Source organism: Marmota monax, unplaced genomic scaffold (genome assembly GCF_021218885.2).
Source record: "Marmota monax isolate L192 unplaced genomic scaffold, Marmota_monax_Labrador192_F-V1.1 WCK01_AAM20220418_F8-fsc00065, whole genome shotgun sequence".
Taxonomy (NCBI): domain Eukaryota; kingdom Metazoa; phylum Chordata; class Mammalia; order Rodentia; family Sciuridae; genus Marmota; species Marmota monax.
The window spans coordinates 2924049-2945082 of NW_026694038.1; the positions used below are offsets into that span (position 1 = coordinate 2924049).

The following is a 21034-nucleotide window of genomic DNA, read 5'->3' on the forward strand; positions in this document are numbered from 1 at the left end:
AATAAAATATAAAAAATGTCTGGGTATGTTGCTAAGTGGATAGATGCCCCTGGGTTCAATCCCTGGCACACACACACAAAAAAAGTCACATGTATTTTTATAAAATCTGAAAACTACTGTCTGAATTCTACTTTTCCCCCAGTCTCTCCTTTCACATTCATTCAGCTGTTGAATGATTCATTTACATTCATTTTTCATCCAGATGAATCAAATATCATCCCGAGCAACCAAGGGAGGTGTGATGAGGTTTATCTGAAATACTGCTGAATGAGCCTGTAGATACATAGCAAAATTTAATGAAGCCAAAAGTTTCAAGAATTAGAACAAAATGTTTGGGTTCTTATGTGGAATGCACTGCTCTTGGGAATTAATCTACCTGATTATAGATAGGTACAGCTTTAAATCTGAATCCATGTTAATCTCTTCACACAGCTGTTCCAAATTAAAGCACATTCACTTTTTAATCTTTACCTGCAACAGTACCATTTCTCAGGGCTCAACCATGTGTACAAGACCTCCTCAAAAATGGTGCCAAAACCAAAATGAACTCTATCATAAAGTCCAAACAAATGAAAAAGAAAAGTAAAACCAGACACAGAGTTGAAAGATAATTCCCAGGACTAGCAAAATTAAATATATTTGATTTTCCGTATACTCGAAAAGAGGTTGCTTAGCAATACACACTTAAGATTACCTGTCCAGCTAGGAAATAGTTCTTTGGTTCTTTACTTAATTTTCAATTCATGAAAAAAGAGGCATTTAAAATTAACAAAAAGAGAATTTCAAAATACCTAGTAAACTGAGTAAGAAGAACAAATGGGAAAAAAGCCATGTGATAGATATGCAATAATTTTCAAAATAAAGATTACATAGCTAAAGTTATAACTAACAATATGTATTGTCATTAACTCATTTGATTTTAAAGAATTTTTTAAATTATGAGAAAATCTTTCCTGTATTACTTCCAAATAAAAAGAGAAATATCCTACAGTCTATAAAAGTCTAATCCAAGTTCCAAATGGCTGCATACCATAGTCAGAGTGAACATTAAAACTTTTTCAACAGACAGTAAGAAAAACAACTCGCAGGAAATAATTCATCGCATCCTCTGCTAGTTCTCTGCCTGACTTTTGCATCAGGCAAAAATGAAGTCTTAGAAAGGAATGTTGAAACATGATAATGAAGGGCATGTAACATGTAAAGTAGTTAATATTATTTAACAAATGCATTGCATCTAAGAACTTTCATTTCAGGTATTTTCACAATTTCAACAGTTTCCGAGATTTTTGGCTTTAGAATAGGTGCTCTACCCTTACTTATAAAAATGATATGTATTGGCTTTCCTGAAGTCACTGTAGAGCTGAGAACAATGCAGCTGACCCTCATAGTGGAGAGGCTATCAATTTAAAGGCATGTTTAGTGCACATTTATATGCATGTGTGTGTGTCCTTGTTTGTTGACAGCATTCGTTTACATTTTTTTCTCTTAAAATTTATGTTGAAAACTCTTTCCTCACTCTGATACATTTTAATAATATTACATTCATGTATTTTAAAGACTTCTTAATTTAGTATCTAAAGCAAATCTTAGGCACAGTGAACTTACCTTAGGCACAAAGAAAACGAATGATAAGTTAACTTTAGAGTGCAGAAAGTACAAATTTTAGGCACAATTATATCATCTTGACATGGAATAGCCATTGTTTTGTGTTACAAAGTTTTCAGTAGAGATGATCTGTCCTGCTGTTTCTATGCTGCCTTCTCTTCTCATCAAGAACTGTGCACAGTGGGAACATGAGGTAAAACTGATAGGATATTCCACTCTTCATATAGCATCTTGAAAATACAGACATAAGAAATGACTGGATTGATGGCACCTTTCCTTTCACACTAATCATTCTAAAATGATTTTTCTGCGTACTCTGATTATCAGCATAAGTATAATATTTTGTCATTATAAAAGTAGATTATCTGAAATGAATCCCTGTGTGCCTTAAACATCTCAGCTGATGATGGTCTTTACAAAGCTACAAATTGCTTGAAAATGCAATGTGCTCATAGCTTATTCCTTCTTTATCAAGCACAATAAATCTACATAGAAAAAAAGAAATTCTGACCTTACTTCTGTATTGCCTTAACATGTGAGGGGCATCCATTATAGTTGTTAGTAAATTTAAAAACCCCTGCAATCCCAAAGCATGTACTCACATTATATATGCATATATAAAATGTGAGAAAAAATATTAGCTGGGTTCTTTAAGGCGGCATATGCAAAATCCCATGTGACAACTGTATTTTGTTTTCTTTTTAAACAATAGTTTTATGTTATTTATTTATTTGAATACATTGAACAAACAGATTAAATTCTTGCCTCTGTCAGAACTTTGGACACTTCAAGTAAATCTATCTTATGTAGACACAACAACATTTAAATAATATTTTCCCCTTGACATTGTAATTTGTTACTAAACAATAAACTCAGTCCAATCTGCTTCTCTAAAAAGATGTTATATCTATCTATCTATCTATGTATGTATGTATGTATGTATGTATGTATTTATTTATTTATTTATGTAATTAGTTATACATGACAGCAGAATGGTCTTTGATTCATTGTACACAAATAGAGCATAATTTTTCACTTTTTTGATTGTACACTAAGTAGGGTCATACCATTCATGCAATCATGCATGTACGTAGGGTAATGGTGTCCATCTAATTCCACCATATTTCCTATCCCCATGCCCCCTCCCTTCTCCACCCTCCCCTTTGGCCAATTTAAAGTTCCTCCATTCATCTCATGCCTGCGCCCCCCGCCCCCCGCATTATGGATTAGCCTTCGCTTATCAGAGAAAACATTTAGCCTTTTTTTTAAGGATTGACTTAATTTTCTTAGCATGATATTAATTTACCTGCAAATACCATAATTTTATTATCTTTTGTTACTGAGTAATATTCCATTGTGTATATATACCACAATTTCTTTACCCATTCATCTATTGAAGGGCATCTCAGTTGGTTCTACAGTTTGGCTATTGTGAATTGTGCTGCTATAAACATTGATGTGGCAATGTCACTGTAGTATGCTGTTTTTAAGTCCTTTGGGTATAGACCAAGGAATGGGATAGCTGGGTCAAATGGTGGTTCTATTCCAAGTTTTCTATACTGCTTTCTATACTAGTTTCATACTGCTTTCCAGATTGTCTGCACCAATTTGCAGTTGCAACAGCAATGAATGAGTGTGCCTTTTCCCCCATATTCTTGCCAACACTTATTGTTGCTTGTATTCATGTTAACTGCCTTTCTGACTGGAGTCAGATGAAATCTTAGACTCTGTTTTGACCTGCATTTCTCTAATTACTAGATATGTTTAACATTTTTTTCATATATTTGTTTATCGATTGTATATCTTCTTTTGAGAATTGTCTGCTCAGTTCTTTAGCCCTTTATTGATTGAATTGTTTGTTGGGTTTCTTTTTTGGGGGGGTGTTAAGTTTTTCAAGTTCTTTATATATCCTGGAGATTAGTGCTCTATCTAAAGTGCGTGTAGCAAAAATTTGCTCCCAAAATGTCGGCTCTCTCTTCACCTTATTGTTTCCTTTGCTGAGAAGAAGCTTTTTAGTTTGAAACCATCCCATTTATTGATTTTTGATTTTATTTCTCGCACTCTAAACAAGTCTTGTTAAGGAAGTTAGGGCCTAATCTGACATGATGAACATTAGGACATACTTTTTCTTCTATTAAGCCTAGGGTCTGTAGATCTTTTTGAGGTAGGAAAGATTAATGTTCCACAAATAGAAAATATTACATCATTGAATTCTGGAACTTTGTAGTCATCATCATCACTATCATCTTCATTATGGTAGGTAAAATTCATGGAGCTTATAGTTTTTATGTGTTATAAATACAACCTTTATTTTTTATGACTGGAATGCTCATCTGATTAAAAGTATCATCATCATCATTGTCCCCATTTTGGAAATATGAAAGCCCAAATTACAGAAGTTAAGTAACTTGTTGAAAATCAACAACAACTATGTGGCAGAGTCAAGAATTTCATTGATAGCCTAAATTTCATACCCTCATATAGAATGAGCCTGGCTGGTCATCTGTCTGTGTCTTTCATCTGTGTGTGCTGATCATCATTTGTCCACCTAGGAGCCTGCCTTCTAGTCAGGCAGCTGGGCTTCACCCCTCTGGGATACATTCCTCACAACTTCAACAGCCTAAGAGAGATAGTCAGAACTTTGTAGGTTGCAGTTACCTTTCAGATCATTTGGGCTTTTAAAATAAATGGTGACACAAGAATTTGGACATTTTCCTTTATTGTATAATGTAATAAAACTAGAGATGTGGGCTAATCAAGCACTCTGGGGTTGAGTACGTGTGTAAATTAAAGAGACCACTGTAGAATTTTCTCTTGAAACATTCAGTCCTGTCTAATATTTTGATAGGCTTAATACCAAAAAATTTAGTGCATAGAGTAGATTAATACAGCCCATCTCTGACATCATTTTTCTAACATGTCTCAATAGCTGAAGCTTTTATTTTAGTTTTACTGGCTTCCTTTCTTCATAGACTCACTTCCATTATTCTTTGGAGATTTGCCTGTTGTAAATTAAACTTGAACTCTGGGTAACTGATAATTGTTGAGGTGACAGTTTCCAGTAACTGAGTTCTGCTGGGAAGAAAATTCTTAGGACTTTTTAAAATAGGTTGACCCTGTGGTTTTGGAAATCTCTTAATTGAAGAAAAGTATTTTAGTATTCAACAAAAGAGACAAAACAAGTTATAAAACAGATTAGCAAAAGTCAGAAACATAGTGTAAATTTGTGAACTAATGGCTTATATGGAATAAACAAGTAGTATATTTTAAATAATCCAAATTTACTGAAAATTAAGGTTATTTTTGAAACAAGTAGTCCAGACTCATATACTTTGAATTATTGGAATTATTATGTTCAGAGAAAAAAATTATTTTTAAACAACTAAGGGTAAACTATATAAATTTACAACTAATAATGACTGGTTTTTTAATTTGCCTAATCTTATCTACCCCAAAATTATTGTTACTTCAGTGAATATACTTTTACACCTAAGGGTGAGTTGAGAGTTACAAGATTTTTGTATTCTCTAGGAATAACAGAGCATGTGGATGCTATAAGTGTAATAAATGTCCTTACATTTTGCCTAATTTTTTTTACTTAACTCCAGCAAGCAAATGTACTTAAAAAAAAGATTAGATATTTACTCTAAGTATAATGAAACTACCCAAATTCCAAAGTGTGAGATGCCTATAAGTCCAGCTTCAGTGTGCTCTTCCTAAATATCATTATGAACTGACTAATATACAGTACAGAGAAGAGAACTTGTCTTTAGTCTCTGTAAAATGAGAAACTACTCATTTTGTTTATTCAATTTCCTTTCATTTAATATTTCCATTTATGTGTATAGTACTATAATAGATACTAAGTTGGAATTCTTTTATCTTGGAATTTTTTATCTCAATTTGATATTTATTCAATGCTGTTTTCCCACATTACCTCTGTTAAAGCCCTGGGCTCTGCGCATTATGAAAAATATATGTGAAAGCCATTTACAGTGGATCATGTATGTCTAATACGTGACCCTGTGATGAAAACTTCACAGAAGTACACCCTTTAAAATAAGAGCCAATTTAAAATCACACTAGCTGAGAAACTTATAACTGAATATGAATATTTCACTTGGAAATTCCCAGTGTGCTTTTGTTATATGATTATAAATGTGCTACTAGACATGAACTAAATAAATTTCCCTCAGCAGAAGTTGAATCTGCCATGATATAGGCATAGTCTAAAGTAGGTAGTTTATACTTGAAAGTTCAGATAAAATATTCAGCTTGTATGACTGACTACTGATTTAGTGTTTTGAGATATTTTATATATCTTTTTGTTTTTGTACAGAACAATACAAATGCACTAAAAAAGCTCTACATTTATACCCCATCTTTGAGAATTAAATTTACCTTAAATTTTAAATTGTGCATATTTCAAGGGTTGACTTTATTTCCCATTTCTCCAAAATTTTGGATAAATAAGAATTACAAATTTAAAGAAGTGGAAAGCCTCTGAAGGTGGGAATAATAGTCATCTCTAGATTTGGGCATCTAAATTTTCAGAGTTCAGTAGTTCATTGACTGCTCCACAGGGTGGCAGTAATATAGTACACTTCAGGAGAAATGAAGCCATTTGTAATTCCAAGTGAAAAAATCAGTGCACGCAGATTCTTCTAAATTTTGCCAATTCATTATCTACATGCACTATAAAATATGTAATGTACATTTTTATGAAATCAGTGGACTTAAAGTTTTTGACTACATAATTAGCTAACATAAATTAACAAAGACAAATTTAGCTAAGATACAGCACCTGGGAATGAAATATTTGTGTATTGATTTTCATGGTGGTATAAAGAATATGTGTAAGGCACTATTGTAGATGCCAAGTTTTGAGTGACATACACTTAACTTTTTCTCAACTAAATATACATTTATAGCTGGGTGTTGTAGTGCACCCCTGTAATCCCAGTGACTCAGGAGTCTGATGAAGATGATTTCAAATATAAAGCCAACCTGGACAACTTGGGGACACTCTGTCTTAAAAAAGTCAAATGGGCTGGGCATGTATTCAGTGGTACCTACCTAGCATGTAAGAAGCCATGGTTCAATTTCCAGTAATGAAAGTATACATATATTTAATAAAATAATATCAGAACATTCTAAGATAATCTATAGTTTATAAAATTTTTAAGTGTATATGTATGTGTATATATAAACTTGGGGAAAAATAAACAGATGATAGATTTTGTAAATATTTTAATGGTAAGACAGTTGCAAACATTATAAGAGTACATACATTTTTATTCTTAAGATTTTTAGTATCTACTGGGAGAAATTTTTTTTCAGAAAAAAAATGGTTATTAAAATGTCTGCAGCAAGGTAAGTGAAAAATTGAGAAAAGAGGTACAAGTTGAACACATATAATAAGCAAGGCATTCAATCGGTTAATGATTGGCTTACATTTAAATGTTTAGTTAACATCTAAATAACCAAGAACCTATGTGAGAAAAAGAACAAAGGGGGGGGGGTACAATTTAGGATGCTTAAAATTTTGTAATTAAATGTGACAGGATAGACACCCAGCTCTGATCCCAAATTCCTTAATTTTGACAACTTCTGAAGGCTCCATGTAGGCAAACATATGAGGGTTAGGTGAAACTTTTGTAATAAAACAAAGCAATCAGTCTTTTTCTACTGGATATTTTTTAAAAGTTAAATGTTTATTTGGACTATTTGAATGATAACATTAATCAAAATAATCTCACAGTGGGGGTCTAAGTGTATAGCCTTTCAGTTTTTAGAAGTGCTTACCTTCCAGAGACATAGACATAATTCACTTAGTCATACTCATTTAATTCTTTACACTGAAAAGTATCTTGTGAAAAATATTTCACCACAACACTATTGTGGTTACAGTAGACACAGCTAGTGGTGACAACTAGACACATCTGTGCTTTGTTTGAACATCTGAAACTTGACTTACCAACCTTACTTATAAAGGACATAACCAAGTGCTCTCTGAAGCATCTGGATTTTTTCCCCCCTGTTCTGAATTCATGTGATGATTGTTTAAGGTATGGCAGTCAAATTGAATTAACAGTTAGGGTGGTCAGCCTGCTTATAAAAACACTTCCCTTTAGGGGTAGGCTCAACTATGTAAGCATTAACATGATTTTCAAATATATAGAGCCCCCTAAAATGACCTAATTGGAGAAAATTTTGCACTTAGAGGGAGAATTCCTAAAGATAGAAGAAGGGCTAGAGAGAACATGTGTGCATGAGAGTGGGAAAGCCAGCATGGGCGAGTGTGAGCCCCCTTCTACCTTTAACCTAAATCCAGTCATTTATCCTTATAATTTTGAGCTAATTAAAACTTAATCACTTCCTACATTACTAGCTAAGGCAGACCTGAATGACTTAAAGAGTGACTCAGATAAAACCCTAGCAAGAGAAACAGCAATATCCCAGTATGAATGTTTGGGGCAGGGATTATTAAGATGTCATCTGTGTGGCCAAGTCCAATAAAAGAAAAGAAACAGATGTGAAGTCTCTGAGGTTTGTGCTCTGTAATCATGTACAAAAAATTAAGCAATTACAAAATGTCAATTCAAATAGACAATTCACAAAAATTAGGAAAAGCTAGGAGCATATTTGCCTATTTATCTGTGTCAGCCATCTTTTCTAGAAAATAAGTCTTATAGTAGCATCATAATTATATGTGTGCATCTTAAATAGTTCCATGTTGTGAAAGTAGCCAACACTGAGTTGACTTGCCTTAAGCAACTAAAAGTAACATGGCCTTCTGTATACATTTTCCTACCTATGATATACGGAAATATTTTTTTGCCCTGACTCTCTCTATATGTGGGTGATATAACCAAGTGAGACAGGTTTAACCAGGTCAAATTGAGGTGGACCTGAAAGATGCATTTTCTACTAATGAAAGCTTAATCATGCTCCTGCCTGAGGACTGGGATATGATGCAGGACACCAAAGTGCTAATCTAAATTTGGCAATTGGAGTCTATGTTTATAGAAGGCTATGTGATTTCCCTCTGGTGCCCTCCTGAATTCTTTATTCGCTTACATTTTTCTTGTCATATGAAATTAACTGAAAAACTTTATTGTGTCTTGCTGTAGCTATTTTTATTTGCCATTCAATTAAATTTTTTCAAGCCTAATGGATACTTATTTTTCAATTCATCTAGGTACGAGTGTTCACATTTTCAGTTGGTCAACATAATTATGACAGAGGACCAATTCAGTGGATGGCTTGTGAAAATAAAGGTAATTATCTGTTTTCCTCACTATGTTTTATTAGAAGAAAAAAATGGGGGTGGTAGCTTTTTAAGTTTACATTGTCATATAAAATAATCTATAGTTGTACCTAACTCTTATAGGAATCAAAGCAATACGATTTTTTTTGTGTGTGTGTACCAGAGATTTTACCCAGGAATGCTTCACTACTTATTTACATCCTCAGTATTTTATTTTGAGACAGGGTCTTGCTGAGTTGCTGAGGCTGTCCTTAAATCATGCAATTCTTCTGATTCAGCCTCCTTAATCACTATGATTATATAGGAGTGCACAATAGCACCCAGCTCAAGGCAAAAAGATTTTGAACATTTTTTTATAGTGAAAACATAATACATTTTTGACATTAGCATTATATTGTAAAAAATTATGAAATCATAATATTGTAAATTCATAAAAGGATGTATTGAATAATAATGATATATAACAAATATAATTTTTTATGGAAAAGTAGAAATAAAAGAATATCTGAATTTTATAAAACATATGACAGTGTGACACATGTGAGCCTGTTTTTGAGTTGCTAAATTACTGTTTTTTGAAAAATGTCTCATACATTCCTAGATAAATTTTGTGTAGTGAGCCCATATTTCTTTTGGGCCAGAAAAAGAAAATGTTATTTGAAAAATAAACTGTGATACCATAGCAACTAAAAGAACCTGAAGTATTCTGAAAGTTATATTTAGGCAAACATTTTATGTGTGTGTGAATATGTGCATGGATATATATGCATATATATATATATATATATATATAACTATATATCTACATCTTTAATAATATGTATAGTGAAAATATATTTCACTATGCCATTTTTCCTACTTCTTTATAGAAGAATATTTATTTTACACTGTCTAAGAAATTCAGTAAAATTTCTCATAAAGCCTGTTCATATGTTGCAAATATTCATTTATCAAACATCTTCTGAATTTGTCAGTTGTATATATATTTCAGTGTTTGCTTAATTTAGCAGTGAAAAACGTATCCTTTTATCCTACAAAGACATAAAACAATTTTGTCTATTATAATGAAATATTTATATGTATAAATACATATATGTATTTCAGGTTATTATTATGAAATTCCTTCAATTGGAGCAATAAGAATTAATACTCAGGTATGTTTATTTGAAACTCACTTATAATATTTTTTCAAAGTTTAAGATATTTTTCCAGTTTAAATGTGCTCAATATAGAAAAAATAGATGAAAATTTAAAAAAAAACACAAAATGTTACATTTTTTACTAAAATGCTGAGTATCATAATGATGGATTTTTATTTCATTAAGGTTCCAAGTGTTTTCAAACATCCAAAACTCAGGTAAAAACATGAATAGAAATATGAATATGTTATTTTTCTCACCATAATGAATATAATCAAATTTACTAACAGTCTCATGTTATTGGAACTTGATTCTGTTGCAGATCACTTAAGTAAATTTCTTAACAATATAAAAGTTAAACAATACTTATTCTTGACAAATCATACAAGGCCATAGTTATTTTCAAATAATCCCTAAAGATCTACTTACTGATTAAAATAGTTACAAGGAGACAAGTTTTCTAACTCATTCAATTGAAAACAATTCAACAGAATTGAAAACAAGAGTAATTTTTTTGTAGGATTAGTAAGGAAGTGAATTTAAATGTATATTATTTTCAATTCATAAATTATTGTTTAAAACCATCTCTCAATTTTAAACATAGCTGAGAATCTACAAAGTAGACTAAGTCACAATTTAGGATAAATAACACTGCCTTTGTGGAAATTAATACTGAATACATTGAATGTTGAAATGAAACAGCAGCTGCATTTGAGTCTCATGTCTAGATTTGGCACCATATTTCATTTATTTTTTGATATGTTTAAATGTAGTTTTGAATTCCAGCCAAACAATCTGTGATATGAAAGCAAGTATGTGGCTGTTTTATTATTTCAAATTTGTGCAATTTCACACAGTAAATCATAGTGCCTTAAATAGTTTAGATCAACATGAAACAATTCATAAGGCATGTATTTCACTTATCATAGGCTGTACCTTGAGAAACAATGTTCTGATTATTGTTGCTAGAAAAAATGGGGGTAGATATATTATGTAAATAAGTCAAATATTGTTGATTCAAAGTATGGAGACTTACCACTTATGAAATGCCCAAAATAGGATTAAATAATTCACTCTGTTAATAATTTGATTCTGTATTCATTTTTAACTCTAGATTATTTTTCCCCCTGTGGAAATTTGTTTTTTAAAGCACATAGCTTTTCTAGTTTTGAAGCATAGCTTTTTTCCCTCTTTCTTTTTTCCTTTCCTTCTTTCTCTTTTCTTTTCTTTTATAAATAGGAATATCTGGATGTTCTGGGGAGACCTATGGTTTTAGCAGGAGACAAAGCGAAGCAAGTCCAATGGACAAATGTTTACTTGGATGCACTGGTAAGAGATTGGATGTTAAACTAGACTGCCATTAAAAAATAGGCACACATCTGACTGTTCTTTTTTAGGGGACATTTCTCTTTTCCCGTTTAAGTTAAACTCTTTTTAAAATTCCTTCTATCATAAGCTTTTGTAGCCAGAATTTAGATAATTTGAATAGAATTCTAGATTTGTATGTAATACGGAGCTACAAATGTAAAGTATTATTTTGTTTTGTAGTTAATCCACTGAGAATGAAGAATTTTCATCCTAGAATGTTGAATTTATAGAAATTTTCATAACTTGTTGAATTTTAATGTAAAAAAATGCTCAATACCATATAAATAAAAACCCATTTCTAAAGATTTTAAAGAAATTATTTTTAAAGTAGATGTCAGCTAGTAGAAATATACAACCTCAAATGTAATCAGACTCACCAATATTCAGAAGTACATTCTATTAGGCAAAATTCTTATCATACATTGAAGTCATTACAGGCCTAATTACCTCTTCATATATAATCTTATGCTTTAAATTCAAATCCAGACATTTTTAATGGAAATAGGATACTGGTGGTTGGTTCTGGTGTGAAACAACATGCCAAAGATCCACAGCACAATTGACATATTAGAATAGGTATTCCACCACACTTTAAAGCAGTAGTTCTCAAATGGGGGTAATTTTGCCCTTCACAATTCATTTGGAAATATCTGTATATATATTTTTTTTATGGTCAGGGCTGGAGAGTGAGTAGCTGCTACTACTGGTCTTCACAGACAGAGGCCGGAGATGCTGCTAAACATCTTACAATGCACAGAACAGTCCCATTGCGCACACATGCGCAAGAAAAATTATCCAGCCCTAGATTTTGTAGGATCAAAGTCATGTTTTGATGTTATTTTTATTTTCCTAATATTCAATTTATAAAGATTTATAATACTTAAGATTTATTCATATGCTTAATCTTACTTTGAAGTCTTTATTCATGCTTTGCTGGAACAACATACTGGGGAAAGCCAAAATACTAAGTCCTAAAAAGTAATTGCTGATTCAGTAGTACCCTTTCCCCTACTTGGAGTCCAATTATATGCTGTTACTTCTTTTTTCCATGCAATGTTGAACCCAAAGGGCAAAATACAATCCATTTAGAGTTACTTATCATTTGATTCTTATAAAGTAAACATATACAGGAAGTTAGAAGAAAAATAGGCACTATTAGCAGTGGCCTTGCACGCTAAGAAAGATAAAGTGAGACTTGCTTACCTCAAGTCCTAGCTAAAATTACCACCCAATGTTCCTTCTTGACATCACTTATTTACTTAAGGTCACATGGTCATCTAAAGCTATGGGCAAGATGTTTCACTTTTTTAAATTCATCCAAGACAGTGTATGATAGGAGGAGCCAATAAGTATGCCCTGTTCCTTTCCTATGACCAGAAGTTCATTAACCAGAATGTCTGCATTGCTGGTAAGGTTCCTACTGATAGCACAAATGACATTAGAAGGAAATGTTAATTCTAAATGTCTGTTTACAAGCTGAAACTAAATGTAAAACAAGAAAAGAAATGGAACACACGAGTTGGCTATGCAGTGCACACAAATAGAACTTTTTTTTTTCTGGTTTCAGAATAAGGGACCCATTGTATATTTCTAAGTATTTTTTTTATAATCACATTATAATTTATACAGCAGATTCAAATTATGTTAGTCAAATCCACAATTTTATTAAAAAGGAAAAGGTATAATATTTGAAGACAAAGTGTAATATAATGGGAAAAATTCGAAGAGCTCTGGTGTTTCAAAAGAAAAAAAGTTATATGTCTGGGGGTAGAATGGGACATTAAAAAATAGTGATGTTTTAGCTAAACATATGAGTTCAAGTACAGTTTCTTTAACTGATGGTGAGGAGAGGAACCACATAGATATAGCATAAAATTGGGCAGTGTACTGGATATATTGAAGGACTGTTGTCACCTATAGAACTAAAAAGATATCAGAACAGAAGGAGGTAACTTGTAGAGGGATTTTATTTGGGAGGTAAAATGAGGCTCTTTAAATAAAAAGAGATGAAAAGAGTTGGGTTTCAGAAAATAAATATTAAAACCAAGGAGATATAAATCTTATATATTATTTTGGTTTTTATTCTCTAGAAATACTGGCAGTACTGATAAACACAGTATACTTTTTGGTTCACTTGATAAATGAGGGAGAAAATGGAAATTGGGTGCCAATGAATTCATCCATGGTTATCTTAACTCTAATAGTCATCTAGGACCTCATTGGGGGTATACCACATTTTTAGAAGCAAAGTATAAAATTCTATACAAATGCAGAAATGAGGCAAAGATAAAGACTACATTCATATCTATATTTTCTATCATGATACCAATTTTTAAAACTTTTTTAGTCACTTTTTGAGTTTTTTGACCAACATACATGACAAAATAATAACAACAACAACAACAACAAAAACTCGGAGGAGAAAAAGTTTGTGAGGCTCAGTTTCAGAGGTCTCAGTCCATGGAAATCTGACTCCATTATTCTGGGCCCAACATGAGAAAGCATAATGGGGAAATACCCAGTGGAGGAAAGCTGCTCAGCTCACGATGGGGTCAGGAAGCAGAGAGAGCGGAAGGGGCCAAAAGTAAGATGCACCTTTCTAGGATATAACTCCAATGATCCACTTCTCAAAGCCACTCCCCACCTGCCTATAGTTATCATCTAATCCATTCAAACTAGGATGGACTGATTAGGTTACAACTCTCTGAATCCAGTCACTTGACTTCTGAATATTCCTGAATTAACCCAGGCAGTTTAGGGGAGACACCTCACATCCAACCATAACATTCTACCCTGGGTGCCCCAAACTTCATTTCTGTCTAGTAATGCAAAATGCATTTAGTCTATCTCCAAGAGCCCCATTGTTTTAACAGTTTTTGCATTGCCCAAGAGTCTAACTTCAGAATCTCCTCTGAGACTCAAGGCAAACTCTGAGCTGTGAGCCCCTGTAAAATTCAAAAGCAAGTTACATGTATTTAATATATTAGAGTCGTACAGAGCAAATATTCCCATTCCAAAAAAGGATGAAAGAAGGGATGGACCCAAAGCAGACCTGGGCAAACAGGTTCCCAACTATACCTACAGTATCTAGGACACTTGGTGGCAACATGGTTATTTTCAAAGGGTTTGGTCAGCTCTTCCCCTTTGGCCTTGATGGTTGCACTTCACATAGGCTCTCTTTTAGCTTGGTTCTCTCCTAAGTCAACAGCATTTTTAGTAGACAGTCCACATTACTGGAATCTCATTTCCTAGGGTCTCCATTCCAGCTTTGGCTTCCCCATAACCCATTGCATTCTCAGGGACAGCCTACAGGAACTCCAACCCAGCTACACCTTGCCAGACTTCAGAGGCCTTCCTTTGAAATCTTGGTCAAAGCCTTCATGACCACTTAACTTTTTGCAAAATACTTAGCATCTTTTTAAGGGTGTTCTCTCTTCAATAAGCATACTTTCCTTATCCCCAGCTTCTCATGCACATTTCTGGCCAAACCACAGTTTTTTTTTTTTTTTTTTTTAACTTCTTTCTGTCTGTTTTCTGCTTTCAATTCTCAATGTAAACCTAGCTAAGAGCTGCCATAATAGCCATGACACTGATTGAATGCTATTTTGCCTTGAAATTTCCTCCACCAGATTTATTAGTCCATCACTTTTAAATTCAATCTCACGTAAAGTCTCAGGATGTGGGAAAAATGTAGCCAAATTCTTTGCCATAATCCATAACATGAATGACCTCTAATCCTCTTCCCAATAGAGTCCTCATCTCCCTCTGAAACCTCACAAGCACAGTCACATTTCTGTTGGCACTCTGCCTTCTGATCTCCCACCAGAATTGCCCATTAACGTCCACTTTCAGTATTCTAAAGCTTTTCAGCCTGCATTGCTGAACTTTTCAAAATTCTTCCTACCAACCATCTCCAAAATGTTGGGAACCACATGGTCACTCAGTGCCAGTGTCTGTTTTAGTCAGCTTTTGCTTCACTGTAACCAAACTACTCGACAAGAACAATTTATTTATTTATTTATTTATTTATTTATTTATTTATTTTTTCACATGGGAATATTTTAGACTTTATTTTCTAATATAGTTTAAGCATCCAGGACAATTGGGGTGAAGTTCAAAATTCCCTGTGTCCCCCCTGCTCCCACAGCCCATCCACAACCACCCCAGTCTCTGTTGCTTCTGTTACAATTCATCAACTTCTGCCCAAATCTACAGGTCACACCAGGGCGACAAGAACAATTTAGAGGAGGAAATGTTTATTTGTGGCTCACAGAGATCTGAGTCCATAGATGGCTAACTCCATTACTCTGGGCCATGGTGAGGCAGCATATCATGGGTAAGGGCCCAGCAGAGTTAAGATGCTCAACTTGTGGTGGGGTCAGGAAGCAGAGAGAGAGAGAGAGAGAGAGAGAGAGAGAGAGAGAGAGAGAAGGGAGCATACTCAGAATGGGCCAAAGTGAAGATACCCCATTCCAGGGTATCCCATTGACCATCATCTTTGAGCCACTTGCTACCTTCCTACAGTTGTCACCCAGTCTGTTCAAACTAGGATAGAATGATTAGGTTACAGCTGTCACAATCCAGTTACTTTACCTCTGAACATTCCTGCATTAAAAGAGGCACTTCATTGGGGACCCCTCATGCAAATCGTAACACTTTTCTTATAGATTGCAACATAAATAGAAAATTATCTAAAGTAATCTTCACAGAATTATCCTCTGGATACCAGCTTTATGAATTTATGATCTGACTTTCTATTGAGATAGAATGTTTTCACTGAGAATGTTAATTTGCATAATTAATTAAGGATCTCTTCATTCAAATGTTGTTGTTTAGGATGAAACAGAGAGCCAATAGGCATATCATCATGTACTGAACTATCTGTAGCTATGCCAGCTTATCTAGTGTCTTGTTCTACTGGAAGTTTTTGGATGATTGCCCTCCTCCCTGAATCAGTTTTCATTGCTTTAGGGCTTCTTGCATGCACAAGTAAAAACTAAAGCCTATTTAAGACATTCTCTCCATAAAACCACACTGTTACTGGAATCAGAGCAGAGTTTATGAGGTTTAAATTTGGGGTTATTTTTAAGGAGATTACTAATATTTTCTCAGTTTATTAGCAAATTCAAAATTTCTTTAAAGAGTGATTTTGGTGAATGTAGTTTTAACATGAAATAGTGGTTATGCATACACAGAGAGACACACACATGCCATGGATGTCAGTAATTTAAAAAAAAACTTCTATTTTACATAATATCCATGTATTTTTTAATATATGAGAATATCAATCTGCTGATTAATCAAATGGAATTATTTTGTTTTGCTAAATTGCTTCATGACTAGACTTTCATATTTGCCATTTGCAAGTTTATTTTTCTACATTACTTTCTTAAAAAGTAATATTTATTTTGGGTGTTATTTAGAATTAATTCTTCTTTTGTACAGCATAGCATGTATCTAGAGTGTTCCAGAAATGCTATATCAATAGCTTAGTTCTTTTACTACACATTTGTGAAATAGCATGAATAGTTTGGGTTAGGGCATTAAAAGTTAAGAATAAAACCACAAAAATGAAGTAAATCATTTAAAATAATATTTTTATACCATTCTGCTTATGGAGGGCCCTGATGGTAGATAAACTGTCTCTGTGAAAAAGAGCATGGAGGGTGGACAGTTTCTAAAATGTTTAGAGGCTAATGAATCTTTACATGAGTAGAATATTTTTATTTATTTGCAATGCGCACTGGAGTAATATTTCAAATCTTACATGCTTTAATAGCTGCCTAATAAGTCTTTATTATTTCCAAGACATTTTCATTGATATTTTGAAAACACAAAACTTTGATATTTTGAAAACACAAAATGAGTTACAAGTTATCCGTGGCTCTTTATCAAGTAACTATAAAATGAAGTCTTGTATATCAAGGTCTAAGGCAGTAGGACAAAGTTCAAATTTTCATTTTCATTTGCCTTTTCTCTCAATCTGTTTTTAGGAACTGGGACTTGTCATTACTGGAACTCTTCCGGTCTTCAACATAACTGGCCAATTTGAAAATAAGACAAACTTAAAGGTTAAAAGTTAATTGATAAAATTAATAATAATAAATGATAAACTGTGATGTTGAAGCTTAATGTGGATAAGATACTCCTGTAAGGAAATGCATACAGTGTAACTGTCTTGTGAGGCCAGAGGTCAGTGGCAGCAGCTGCCTGTGTGATAACCACCTGGGAAAAGGAAGCTCAGGTCAAACTCTCTGTCGCCCCAGAGTCGAGGTTGAGCTTTGGTCTATTTAATTATGACCTGATGAGAACACAGAGTCAGACTCTGGGAATAATTACATGATAAATGGTCAATACTGTGTGTTCATTTTTAAAATGCATTTGATGTATTTATGAAGTTTGTGGGGTGGGGGGGAAGAAAGACCAAAAACTATAATGATGTTTTATCAGATGTATATAAATGCATTTATTGAATCCTTACTCTTCCAATTCCCAAACAATAGATTTTTTAGTCATAATTCAAGTATCTGATTTATAGTTCTTTTTTCCTCTTTTTTTTAAGATACAGGGAAAATACTTAATGAGTTTCTAAAAAATGTTAGATTTTTGTAACACTGGTAATATTGTCATGCAATGAAATGCTATTTGAAAGTTCTGAATAATTATTTTAAAAATCATGTACTTGTTTTGTTAATTTTGGTTTAAAAGTAGTGATAAATTTTTATTTCTCAATTTGATTCAGAATGAATTTAAGAAGGCAGGAGTTAAGAATTTTTAATAGCAAATGTTTATTTTATAATGTGATACCATTTATTTGAAGGGATATTTATTTCTAGTGCATGGTTTAATGAAGTCTGCTACACTTAAGCATTATTTGTACAATTATTGTAAACCTCAGTTGAGCTGCTTATCCTAATAATATAGCCATATCCAATATCAGTTATTTCTCTTTAGGGGCCCATTACCATTCTTAAATATCTGTGAATTCTAAAAATTGCATTTCATAATGGAGCAATTGTCATATTCCTCATTTGCATTTAAGATCTCAGTATAGTCTGTCTCTGAGATGGCTTTAATTTGAGAGTTTAGTGCAGAGTAGGATTATTTCATGGCAAAAGAGCATAGTTGTTGACATGACTTTAATTTTATAAGCACCCACACAGAGTTTAAAGTGTTTTTTGTAATTTCTGACTAGATTTTAAATTTTGTTTGTAAACACATTTTGATTTATTACTTTATATTTTATATAATTCTATTTCAAACAAAGTTTTATGACTCAAAATTTTAATACAATTTTCATTTTTATTTCCCTTAGATGAGTATGATAGTTATTTTCAACATAGTTTCTTGACTTGAAATTAAAACCATGATGCCCATTATATAGAGAAGTTATTAGCAGCAATTAGGAACACTGTCTTGAAGATTTGATTATTAATAAGGTCACATATTTTGAAGATAGTTACAAAAAATTGGCACTATCATTTGTAAGAATATGGTGTTTCTTTATTCCATACTGGTCCAATTTTTAAATTGAACGTTTTTGTGGTTTCTTAATTGTAATATACCACAAAGTCAATGCACAAACATGCACACATATAGCTACAATAGCCAACAATGCAATAAATAAGTATTACATAAATAAATATTAGGATAGAAAGGTACAAAAAGTATCAAATGAAAGTTTTCAAGTATCTTAGTCATCAAGATTTCATTTGAGTAACAGTGATAATAAAACTATGGAAAAGATCAAAGCTGAGAATCTTTGTAAATTGACACCAAATTACAATCTGTGCACACTCACACACGCACACACATTTGTTTACACTAGTATGGAATACAACCATTACTACAGCAAAAGGATGCATATATATAATTATTGTATAGAAATATATAATTTGGGGTACAAAATAAACTACTTTTTGCCATCTTGTTACAGAACCAACTGATTCTTGGTGTGATGGGCGTTGATGTGTCTTTGGAAGATATTAAAAGGCTAACACCACGTTTCACAGTAAGATACAATTTACTTTTTTGGTAACCTTTCCTGTTCTTAGAACTGTGTATTAATTTAGCTTGTCTATAAAGTACTTAAGTAATTATGAAAAAAATGATGTGCAATTATCTTAGCAAAGGAGCTAAATATCATCCTTAAAATAAAAAGTAGAAATAGAATGTCATCCTTTAGCATGCTCTTAAATGTGATAACCAATTAATTTAACATTTTTTTAAATTATGTGGATTTCTAATTGTGAGCATACATCTGTAAACTTTTTGATTATTTTTCAGCTCTGCCCCAATGGCTATTATTTTGCAATTGATCCTAATGGTTATGTTTTGTTACATCCAAATCTTCAGCCAAAGGTATGTATATAATTTGTTTACAATGCATAGTATTTATAAAATTAATGACTCATGATCTTAATAGGATTCTCATTTTAAAATTCACTTTATAGCATTAAATACAAAAGAATAGTCTGTAATCTGGCTCTCTTATTAGATGACAAAACCACAGATTATGACATGTGAAGAGGTAAAAGCATTTTCCCTTACCAATTTAGGTTAACTAATATTCTTATGTGAAAGACAGCCATTATCATCTCCTGAGCCTACTTTCACACATCACATGTGTGGCTTTGATTAAGGCTGTGAGGGTGTGCTGCTGCAGACATTCCTGTAACCCTCCTAAGCATTAGCAATGTTCCTTTCTGCCCAGGCTGCGTTACCCATTGCCCTTTTCTTCTGATAATTACTCTGCTTTCCATCTCCCAGACTATTGTTTCATGCTGGGGCAGGCTTGTAAATACCTAAGAAAAAAAATTAAATAAGTAAAATGTATATGATGGATTTCAGAAATGGGAAGTGTAGTTTTTACTAAGTGAGTTGTTCCATAAGCCATAAAATCCATAGACAAACTATTTTATCCTAATATTTATATCTACTTTCCCAAGATACAAAACATTTTTAGAAAATACTTCATTCAACTCATTTCATTTTTCATTAATCCTTAAAAAGGTGTTATGGCAAAATTTATTTACCTACATTTAGAATTAGACAAAATCTTATATAATGGAAATTTTGTAAACATTTTTAAGTGACTGGTGAAATTTGAGGATAATGCTGAAAATGATATAAACCATGGAGACTGTTACCTCCTTCTTTCTGTCATGGATGTCGAATGAGTGCCAGATTAGTAAACACAGGTGTGCCCACACATACACACATGAAGTTGTGTCACTGAAATATTCAAAACAGCAATAAGGACAATTGATATTGAGTTACATATTAAATGTGATGATTTATTTTAGCATCTTAATATATATCTTAATGTTTCTATATTATTTCTTCTCACTTTGGAATTTATTGCCATATAAGATCCATCATGATATAAATATTTGCTAAGCATACATGGCCATTGAACATCCTATATCATGTTTAAACATATTCTTTTTATAAAAGTTTACAATAGTACTTGTCTGTGTTATTAAATTATTACAGTTCTTAAAAGTATGTCATTTAAATTCTTCAATATCATTGCTTATGATTAGGTAATCATGCTATGGTTTCTGTCATAGTTGAAAATATCTAACTTTCTAAATCTCAAAAAAAAGTTTAAACTTTTCAAATATTATTTGAACTTTGTGTACCCAGTATA

The 21034-nt window shown here is 32.6% G+C and overlaps 1 protein-coding gene across 14 annotated transcripts in view; it reads left to right on the forward strand.

Moving 5' to 3' along the window:
* The window catches only part of Cacna2d1 (calcium voltage-gated channel auxiliary subunit alpha2delta 1), a 467177-nt gene that overhangs the window by 388542 nt on the left and 57601 nt on the right, over positions 1 to 21034 (forward strand). For all 14 annotated transcript variants that reach the window (XM_058585488.1, XM_046464140.2, XM_046464143.2 and 11 more), the window contains exons 13-18: positions 8807 to 8885; positions 9980 to 10029; positions 11254 to 11343; positions 17376 to 17453; positions 19319 to 19393; positions 19669 to 19743. In XM_058585488.1, coding sequence (XP_058441471.1) covers positions 8807 to 8885; positions 9980 to 10029; positions 11254 to 11343; positions 17376 to 17453; positions 19319 to 19393; positions 19669 to 19743 — 447 coding nt within the window. The remainder of the gene's footprint in view (positions 1 to 8806; positions 8886 to 9979; positions 10030 to 11253; positions 11344 to 17375; positions 17454 to 19318; positions 19394 to 19668; positions 19744 to 21034) is intronic.